General features: G+C 42.2%; 1 protein-coding gene across 1 annotated transcript in view; it reads right to left on the reverse strand.

Annotated features, from left to right (window-relative positions):
• The window catches only part of LOC132781994 (acyl-coenzyme A synthetase ACSM4, mitochondrial-like), a 20,996-nt gene extending 18,879 nt beyond the window's left edge, over nt 1-2,117 (reverse strand). Inside the window, exon 1 of the mRNA XM_067462501.1 lies at nt 1,676-2,117. Within this exon, the coding sequence (XP_067318602.1) occupies nt 1,676-1,876 (201 nt within the window). The 5' untranslated portion in view covers nt 1,877-2,117. The remainder of the gene's footprint in view (nt 1-1,675) is intronic.
• Between the last annotated feature and the right edge of the window lie 9,075 nt (nt 2,118-11,192).

Genomic DNA, 11,192 nt, shown 5'->3' on the forward strand with positions numbered 1-11,192 from the left:
CATTTGCCTTAATGCATCCTTATCCCACAATTTAGAATAGGTGCACAATGCCTCAAGCTTCCCTGAATCTCCACAGTTCACCTGTGTTTTGGGCCAGAGTTAAAAGTTGGACCAGTTCCTATTTGGAAGCAGCTGCAGCTGGAATATGCCTTTAAGGATAAAGGTCATCTCTGTGTTTGACACTCATGTCTATTTGTTGTTCTATCCCTCCAACTAATTTCCAACTTACGGCAACTGTAAGACGGAACTATCGTGGTTCTCTCTTGGCATGATTTGTTTAGATCTCCCCTAAAAGATGACCATATTGAGCATTCTTCTGTTGGTGACATCTTCCCTGTTTGGACATCTTCTGGATTTCGGACTTTTTTACCTGTGAGCTGGAGGTGGCATGGATTGAATCTGCAAAGTTCTGCATGCTCGGCATTGCCCAGCCACTGAGATATGCATGGCTTAGCACAGCAAGTTAAACTACCAAGCTGCAGAAAATACTGCCAATCGAAAGGTTGGCAGTTCAAGCCTGGGTCAGGGTAAGCGCCCACCATCAGCCCCAGCTTCTGCTCACCTAGCAGATCCAAAACAGAAATGTGAGTAGATAAATAGGTACCGCTTTAAAGCGGGGAGGTAATAAAAGGAGCCCATAAGGACATGCCGATGATTTGATCAAGACGTCTACAGGGGACAAAACTTCTTGCCATGAAAGATGGAGCAACAGCACCCTGTCCCCCGTAGCCAAAGTCGAGCACAGCCTCCAGATGCCGGAAATGGAAAAAGATGGGAAAAGCCTTCACCTCTGTTTCTGAATTGTCTGTCCTTGTTAATTGTATAATGACACTGAATGTTTGCCGTATAGGTGTTCTGTAATCTACCCTGAGTCACCTCGGGGAGATAGAGTGGAATATAAATAAAGTATATTATTATTAACTGTAGCCCCCGATGGTGCACCAGGTTAAACTGCTGAGCTGCTGAACTTGCTGACTGAAAGGTCAGTGGTTCGAATACAGGGAGCGGGGTGAGCTCCCACTGTTAGCCACAGCTTCTGCCAACCTAGCAGTTTGAAAACATGCAAATGTGAGTAGATCAATAGGTAACAACGCTTCATGCAGTCATGCTGGCCACATGACCTTGGAGGTGTCCATGGACAATGCTGGCTCTTCTGCTTAGAAATGAGCAGAAGTCGTGTCCCCCCAGGGTTGGACACGACTAGAATTAATGTCAGAGGAAACTTTTACCTTTACTTATTATTATTACAGAAAAAGGAACTTGTATTTATCTTCAACAGTCAGCTATCTCACTTAGGAGTGTCTACTTTAACTGGCAATCATGCTCTAGCATCTTGGGGAGAGTAATTTCTACCAAAATGATCAGGTAGCAGATGATGTCAAACACCAAGGACTGCTGGATTTCTAAATAATCAGCCAACCAATCAAGCTTGACAAGCCTAGAGGAAAACTTTGGAAGGATCTGAAGTTTTTTCCCCCCAGAATATTTACCTAGAAATTTCATAATTACCAAGCTGATTCCAAATCACATTGTGACTGTCTGGACCTATGTGTTTACATTGGCTATCACTGCTCTCTCTCTCTCTCTCTCTCTCTGTCCATTTTGTATATAATGGCCTTTCAGAAGGAAAGAGAAGACCATATGTGTTTTTTAGAAATAAGGAAAATAATTTCACCTTTTCAAGTTGTGACCATTTATCCAGTACATCATTTGCAAAGTTAAAATATTCAGGGATCGGCTGCTTTCCTTGTCTTACGGCTTCGTATTGTGCAAAAATGGGAGAGCTAAGAAACCTGGGATGTCCGTGAAACGGCTGATGTGGCCCTCGAAGTATCCAGCAGAACTTGAAAATGTGAGATTTTGCTAATGTCTTCATGGTAGAAAAATAAAGTCTTGCAACAACATTAGTAAATCCAGACCTTTGGGATTGTAAACTGCAAGAAAAGTATAGCAGACAAGTCAGTGATTAAAACTGCAGGAATATCAATGCTTTTACTGCTACTGCAACTAATACAGAGATGTAGGGACATTCAGAGTTCTTGATGCATTTATTGTCTTGATGCAACTTTTTTGTCATGCATGGGACTCTTGCAGAAGAAGAAGGTGGTCTGCACCATGATAAGAGGGCATTATATCCACTACCATAGGAGCCACAGTGGTGCATGGTTTAAACCCTTGTGCTGGCTGAACTGTTGACCTGAAAGATGGTGGTTTGAATCCACTAGAGCAGTGTTTCTCAACCTGGGGGTTGGGACACCTAGGGGGGTCGCGAGGGGGTGTCAGAACTACAACTCCCAAATATCCCGTCTATTTTCCCCAAACTCCACAAATGTTAACTTTTGGGCATATTGATGTTTCGTGCCAAGTTTGGTCCAGATCCATCATTGCTTGAGTCCACAGTGCTCTCTGGATGTAGGTGAACTATAGCTCCAAAACTCAAGGTCAATGCCCACCAAACCCTTCCAGTATTTTCTGTTGGTCATGGGAGTTCTGTGTGCCAAGTTTTGCCTAATTCCATCGTTGCTGGGGTTCAAAATGCTCTTAGATTGCAGGTGAACTATAAATCCCAGAAACTACAACTCCCAAATGACGAAATCAACGCCCCCCCCCCCCAACAGTATTTGGGTGTATCAGGTATTTGTGGCAAATTTGGTCCAGTAAATGAAAATACATCCTGCATATCAGATATTTACATTATGATTCATAACAGTAGCAAAATTCCAGTTATGAAGTAGCAACGAAAATAATTTTATGGTTGGGGGTCACCACAACATGAGGAACTGTATTAAGGGGTCATGGCATTAGGAAGGTTGAGAACCACTGCACTAGACGGAGTGAGTTCCCGTCTGTTAGCCCCAGCTTCCCAGGCGGGTACATGAGAGAAGCCTCCCACTGTATGGTAACACATCCTGGCGACCCTTGGCCAACGTCCTTGCAGACGGCCAATTCTCTCACACCAGAAGCGACTTTCTCAAGTCACTTCTGACATGATAAAAAAAAAATCTACTACCATGTCAGACTACTACAATATGCCATAGAAGCACATAAACACTAATTAGAAAAATGCATGGAGCTAATAACCCAACCATAAGATCCCATTTGCAGACAACACAGGATGCCAGGCAAAACATATTTTAAAAATCTTTTTACTAATGGAGAGCACTGGTGAAATTTAAATACCTGAAGATTTCTATTATTTCTCCCTCCTGGTGAAGATTAAATACGAAGGATCCAAGATGCCAACCAGAAAAGGTGTTGGCTGTGCTTTAGGGGATAAAAATGTTGGACTGAGATTTGGAAATCCAGGTTCTAGTTCACGTTCAGTAATGAAGCTCAGCCTGACCTATCTCACAGGGCTATCATGGTTTATATGCTTTAGGCTAGTCAGGCTGATAAAGACTTGCCTAAGCCAATTGGCAGACATAAGATTTAGACCAACCCTTCTCCCTGTCGCTTTCTCTCTCCAACTTCCAGGTTGTATCCCTCCTTTAGATACTATGAATGATAAAGGGAAGATATATCGGGGCAAAACTTAGAAGGATTTATTTTCTCTCTGTATCTATTGCCTTGTTCTCTCTACTTACTCTAAATCTCATCACCAGGTTGACATCACATCACCTATTGTACATCTATTTATGAAACATCAATCTGTCATCTCCTTTTGAAATCTAGTCCAGCCTGTTCTCTTACAGTCTGTCACCCTGAATATGAATGTAGAATTTGAATTATTTGAGAGAATGTGGAAACTCTATAATCCATCAAGGAAGCAGAAACAAGGAAATGGGCTTCATCACGCACCTTGAGTTCTTGACTACACTAGTTGGCAAATGCTGGGAGCCTCATCAGATGGCTTAAGACTGCATTTCTCAACCTGCGGGTTGCGAGGAGGTGCCAGAGGGGTCGCCAAAGGCCATCAGAAAACACAGTATTTTTTGTTGGTCATGGGGGTTCTGTGTGGGAGGTTTGGCCCAATTCTATCATTGGTGGGGTTCAGAATGCTCTTTGATTGTAGGTGAACTATAAATCCCAGCAACTAAAACTCCCAAATGTCAAGGTCTATTTTCCCCAAACTCCACCAGTGTTCACATTTGGGCATATTGAGAATCCGGGCCAAGTTTGGTCCAGATCCATCATTGTTTGAGTCCACAGTGCTCTCTGGATGTAGGTGAACTACAACTTCAAAATTCAAGGTCAATGCTCACCAAACCCTTCCAGTATTTTCTGTCGGTCATGGAAGTTCTGTGTGCCAAGATTGGTTCAATTCCATCGTTGGTGGAGTTCAGAATGCTCTTTGATTGTAGGGGAACTATAAATCTCAGCAACTACAACTCCCAAATGACAAAATCAATTTCACCCAAAACCTCATCAGTATTCAAATTTGGGTGTATTGGGTATTGAGCCAAATTTGGTCCAGTGAATGAAAATTCATCCTATTGTCGAAGACCTCACAACCTCTGAGGATGCTTGCCATAGATGCAGGCAAAATGTCAGGAGAGAATGCTTCTAGAACATGGCCATATAGCTCCCAAAAAACCTACAGCAACCCAAAATTCATCCTGCATATCAGATATTTACATTACAATTCTTAACAGTACCAAAATTACAGTTATGAAGTAGCAACAAAATAATGTTAAAGTTGGGGGTCACCACAATATGAGGAAGTGTATTAAGGGATCACGGCATTAAGAGGCTTGAGAACCACTGGCTTAAGAGAAAATTGTATTTTGATCTGACTGCACTCTCAGTTGTTGCAATTGAATGAGAAACCAATGTTCACCTGTTCATGGTACTGACCTGCAAAATGCGTTAGTTAGGAAGCTTGGCCAGTGACTTCCAGGAACAGCGTCTTCATTAGATCCGTGGCTTCAGGAATACATGACAATGATCATTTGGAGAAAATTAAACCTACTGAGTATATCTTCTGATTTTGGTATGTGCTTCAATGGTAAAAAAAAAAAATGTTTGGTACAGTTCAAAGTATACACTGGGGCAAGCTACTAAATGACAGCATCATCTAATAATTGACATGTTCAGTAGAATGTGAGAGTACATTGACCTTCAGCACTTGTTGTTTGTTCCTTTTCGCCCACATTTTAGGAGGGAAATGTATACAAGACAAACATTAAGGATGTTAAGGAAACATTTAGTAGTTTCAGAGATGAAAAAAACTCCATGTCCCTAGTCCTTTAACTCTAAATACGAATAACTTGATGTGTCCATGAAAACTCTACATTTTAGGTGGACAGCAAATCACAAAAATACTGCAGATTGAATATCATGTCTCTGAGATGCTTTGGACCAGAAGTGTTTTGGATTTTGGGATATTTGCATGGTATCCAAGTCTAAACACCTTCTACATATAGCCTGAGGGTAATTGTAATATTTTAATAACATTGTGTATGAAATATGGTTTACATGCATTGAACCATCAGAAAGTAAAAATGTCTTTTTCTAATCACCCAAGAGAGACAAAGTTCATGTGAGGTCTATTGAGTAAAACTAGTTTCTTCCAGTTCCTTCCCCAATTCCAGCCATAGCTGAACTTTGGTTACATTCTGCAGAATAGCACAACTGGAAGAATTAATTTGTTGTTGGTGAGTGGAACGTAGGTATTAGGCAAGCCCCACTGAAAAATGACTAGGACCTGTTTGTCTGCATAAAAGGTCTGGGTTCCTTAAATATGCTGCATTGTTACAGAGAGCAATGTAAGTTCAGGACATAGGAGGAGGATCTAACTTTCTCTTTGTAGAGACTGGAATATCATGTTACTCTCTCTCCTTATGTCAGTGGTCACCAACCTTTTGTCCTCCAGGTGTTTTGGACCTCAACTCCCAGAAATACCAGTCATATTCCCAGTTGTTAGGAACTGTGGGAGCTGAAGTCCAAAACACCTGGAGGACCAAAGGTTGGGAACCATGGCCTTATGAAGACAAGGAGAAAACCTGGCCTAGGATATGGCAAGCCGGCGTTTTGAGCCATTTGATGCTGAATGAGATTCAATGAGGGATGGCAAGTGCCTTGTGTTCGATGTGTGTCAATGCCCCACCTTCCCATCTTCTAGGAGCTCCTCTAGCATCACTTTGGAGAAGTTGATGGATGACCTTCGCTAAGTTAAAACTGCTGGAACACTTGATCACTCAGTAGTGGAATAGTAGTTATTTTTGGGGAATGGGGTGAGAATGAGGCTAGGGCCATTGATAGCAGAAGATGGGTCAGAGAAATTAGGCCTGCCATTTGTGATGTTCAGATGGCTTTCAAACATATTGTATACTTGTGATGCTTCTCTGGCTGGAGACATCAACTGAATATTGATTAAGTGGTTATGTGGAAGACTGATCAGAAGGAAGACTGGTAATCAATTATGATGTCACATCATATCATCATCATCAGCATAGGTGATCCCCCGTGGCCCAAGTATGACTGTCTACGAAGTGTAGAATCTTGGTGGTGGGTCTGTAAGTGACTGTAGAGGCCTATCCACATGATAGGGGAAAGGTAAAAGATAAAATCTTTAGAATATCTTATGGTTCTGGAGGGAAAGATACTAGAGACAAAGTTGAAGTACTTTGGCCACATCATGAGGAGACAGGAAAGCCTAGAGAAGACAATGATGCTGGGGAAAGTGGAAGGCAAAAGGAAGAGGGGCCGACCAAGGGCAAGATGGATGGATGGCATCCTTGAAGTGACTGGACTGACCTTGAGGGAGCTGGGGGTGGTAACGGCCGACAGGGAGCTCTGGCGTGGGCTGGTCCATGAGGTCACGAAGAGTCGGAGACGACTGAACAAATAAACAACAACAAATGGTTCTGATTAGAAGCATGAATATCCATGGGTTTACAGAGGACTGTACAGCAGTTCTAGAGAACCCTCTAATGGTCTTACTCGTAATAGCAGAAAGAATGTATGGCGCTAAGTACCCACTAACACTGCTTTGTTGACAGTTGGATACAAAATTGGCATTTCTAAGCTGCTCCATGCCTGAAAAATCACCATAGGCTCAATTTTTTGAAGGAGTAATTCCCCGTTGAAGGACATGGTTTGGTAGATAAAAGATTCAGTTGACTTCTGTTCTGAGGGCTGTGGTTGTATAAAAAGCAGGTTCTGGGCTAAAGGTTGTGAAAGCTGCCTAAGAGCAATTATCATTCTCCTAAGTGTCAATCTGAAAAGAGTGAATGGAGAGAGTTCCAAACTGGCTACTTGGAAAGATTTAGTGTGGGAGAATGGTTCTCTCTTGACATGATTTGTTCAGATCTTCCCTAAAAGATGACCAGATTGAGCATTCTTCTGTTGGTGACATCTTCCCTGTTGGAACATCTTAGTGTGGGAGAACTGTTGTCATGTTTAAGAAAAGACCCAATATTCCCAAAACTGGATTTTTGCCCTCTCTTCATTTTTGGTATTATTTTGGTTAAACCATCAGAGTTGCTGGGATGGTGACAGATCTATAGACTGCAAGGAGCCATGTGCTCTAGAACCCATTCAGTGTCGCCTTTGATTGGCAGGTCTTCCAAAGCATGAATGTGCCCTGTTGAAAATGGGAGTTTCCCAATGGAAAAAAAGGATGATCCAAACAATTCCCATCCAGTCAGCCTCACATCGATATCAGGCAAGATTCTGGAAACAATCATTAAGGAAGTGGTCTGCAAACACTTAGAAAGGAATGTGATCATCACTAATAGTCAATATGGATTTATAACAAACAAGTCATGCCAGACTAATCTGACCTCTTTTTTCAATAGAGTTACAAGCTGAGTAGATGCCGGGAATGTGTGGATGGAACATATCAGGATTTCAGGAAAGGCTTCCTTCGACAAGATCTCCCATGACCTTCAGGCAAACAAACTAGTCAAATGTGGACTCGGCAGAACTACAGTTAAATGGATCTGTAAGCGAATGAACCCAAAGAGTGCTCACCAATGCTTCCTCTTCATCCTAGAAAGAAGTGATGGGTTCTGGTCAACATCTTTGTGAATGATTGAGTGAAGGGTTAGAAGGCATGATCAGCACATTCGCAGACGGGACCAAATTGGGAGGAATAGTCAATACTCCAGAAGACAGGAGCAGAATTCAAAATGATCTTAACAGATTAGAGAGATGATGGGGCAAAACTAACAAAATAAAGTTCAACAGGGACAAATGCAAGATACTCCACTTAGGCGGAAAAAATGAAATGCAAAGATAAAGAATGGGGGATGATGCCTGGCTCGACAGCAGGACATGTGGAAAAGATCTTGGAGTTCTCATGGAGAGGAAGGTGAACATGAGCCAATGGCGTCATGCAGCAGCTAAAAAGTCCAATGGGATTTTGGCCATCATGTAGATCCAGGGAAGTCACACAATCCTATTTTCCCTTGGTCAGACCACACCTGGAATCACACTGTGTTCAATTCTGGGCACTGCAATTTCAGGGAGACGTTGACAAGGTGGAATGTGTCCAGAGGAGGGTGACACAAAATGATCAAGGGTCTGGAGAATAAGCCCTATGAGGAGAGCTGTGCAAGTTTAGCCTGCAGAAAAGAAGGCTGAGAGGAGACATGATGAGGGCCATGTATCAGGATGTAAGGGGAAGTCATAGGGAAGAGGGAGCAACCTTGTTTTCTGTGGCCCTGGAGACTAGGATGCAGAACAATGACTTCAAACTACAGAAAAGGAGATTCCACCTGAACATTAGGAAGAACTTCCTGACTGCGAGAGCTGTTCAGCAGTGGAACTCTCTGCCCCGGAGTGTGGTAGAGGCTCCTTCTTTGGAGGCTTTTAAACAGAGGCTAGATGGTCATCTGTCAGAGGTGCTTGGAATGCAATTTTCCTGCTTTTTGGCAGAATGGGGTTGGACTGGATGGCCCACCAGGTCTCTTCCAACTCTTATGATTCTAAGTATCAGCCCTTTTGGGAGGAAACCCGAAAGCTAAAACTGTTAGGAATGAGCTTTCCTTTTGCAGAGCAGAGAAGCATGCCCCGATCTCATGGGGCTTCTCTGAACTGAACAAAGCAGGCTGTTTCTATTTGCAAGGTTGAAGAGTTGACTAATGCCTTTTACATTTAAGTATGCATGACAAGCCTACATCCTAACTAGCTAAGGATAAAGGGAAGAGTTTCATTTTTAACTCACCAGCTCCTTAATGGAGAAGCAAAGTATAGATGAAGTACTGGAGAAGAAGGAGTCCGAAAGAGACTGAAAAGAGGGGAGGCTTTCTACAACTGATTTCAAGAACTGCCCAGGATCACATGGTCTAATTACCATACCTGGATACACAAAAAGGTATATCTTAGATAGGAGAGCCAAGGGGGAGGTCATAGAGAAGAAAAGAGGTATCACACGTAGCACATTCTTTCTATCTAAACTCCAATTGCTCTAGCCCAAGCATGGACAAACTTCAGCTCTCTCCAGATGTTTTGGACTTCAGCTCCCGCAATTCCTAATAGCCTCAGGCCCTTTCCGCTTAAGCGGCTGAGGGGGAAAAGGAAAAGGCCTGAGGCTGTTAGGAATTGCGAGAGTTGAAGTCCAAAACATCTGGAGAGAGCCAAAGTTTGCCCATGCCTGTTCATAGAAGACAGAGCTATAACTTGGACTCTCCTCACTCCCATAGAAAGAAGCTTCTCCTACTTCTTTGCAACTTTCTGGACATCCTCATGCAAAAGAGAAAACAAGAGAATCGAACAAGCAGTTGTTTTTGAAAAAGAGACTAAGAAAAACCAAGATAAAGGACTTTATCACAGGAAGATAGCAAAGGCCTTGCATTGAAGCAGGGCCTTTAGTGAACATTCCTATAGCATGAATTGATGTGCAATTCATTATCTGTCTGCCCACTACAAACCCAATCCTTGCTATGGATGGGAAAACCCATCCATAGCCCCTGATCTCAGCTCAGGACCTTATCACAAAGGAGAAAACCCTGTTAGAGCATATAAAAATCAGTTGGCGAGTGTATTAACTGAAAAAATGCAAAGCACATAGCTGATTGGTTGGGATACTCCCAGGATGCTAGCTGAGCCTGGGAATTTTGGCAACAGTTACATGTTTAGGTCTTCTGTACAGGAGCTTGCCAAGACATATTAGTATATTTTTGTATATATTAGTATATATATTCACATCATCCTGGACTCAGCTCCGATTCTGTTTTCAGCCATGATATTGTTTGTACGATATTGGTGTACTCTGTTATGTTTTATTTGATTGATTTTAAAGCTGTTGTTTTAATCTGTGATTTTTGGGCTTGTTCCCATGTAAGCCTCCCCGAGTCCCCTTGGGGAGATGGTGGCGGGCTCTAAAAATAAAGTTGTTGTTGTTGTTGTTGTTGTTATATTTCTGCTTCTGAGCTTCTGGAAGAAGATCCTTCACATGAACACTCAAGGAACATTTTAATCTCTCTCAAAGGACATTGTGTTAAGTCAATGCAACTGTTCACGTGACTGTCTATATGTTGTTCTGCATAACGAAGAGTAAACACCGTATTCTTTATTGATAATCTGTGTGGCATATCTTTTCTCTAGCAAGACAGTGTGTGGATTGGTAAGAAGTGAGCTATGTATGATTTTCATTCCGTCACAAACCCCGTCTCTGACATGCTATGCGAGCCTCAACGGGAGCGATGACATGAGCCTCTGCACCTTTTGCTTGGATCCCATGAGTTCTATGCATTGACTATGCATCCTGAACATTTTAGAAAACTTTCCCAAGCATTTTCACTGTTCCTTCTTTTTGATGACCTCTAGATGCAAGCTTCTCCAGGTGAGATCTTACCCCCTTCTGAATCTCATCGTCTGTGCCAGTGATGTGTTCTGCAGGGAATGTATCGAGGCTATTTTCCTACCAATTGATTCTCATTTGTGTAATCAACTGGCAGTAGACTTCCACTGGCAGTCAGACTTTTCCTTTGTGATATGTTTACCTGAGTAGTCATTCATGTTTTCCACTTTCACATTACTGTATTTTTTCAGTTCTTAGACTCACTTTTTTCCTAGAGAAACATCTCGAAAAATGGGGTGCGTGTTAGAGTCACAGGTGTCTTTTATGGATTTTTGTTGGGGGTGGTTGCACTAAAATTAGGATGTATCTTACAATCGGTGACATCTTACAGTTGAAGAAATACTGTAATTTTTCTTTTCTTTGTCTTTTTTTTAATTCTTGGAATTTTGCAACTCCATTGGGACAGAAAGATGTCTTTCTGTTTCTCCATTGGGATGGAGATTAC

The sequence above is a fragment of the Anolis sagrei genome, chromosome Y (genome assembly GCF_037176765.1).
Source record: "Anolis sagrei isolate rAnoSag1 chromosome Y, rAnoSag1.mat, whole genome shotgun sequence".
NCBI classification, from domain to species: Eukaryota; Metazoa; Chordata; class Lepidosauria; order Squamata; family Dactyloidae; genus Anolis; species Anolis sagrei.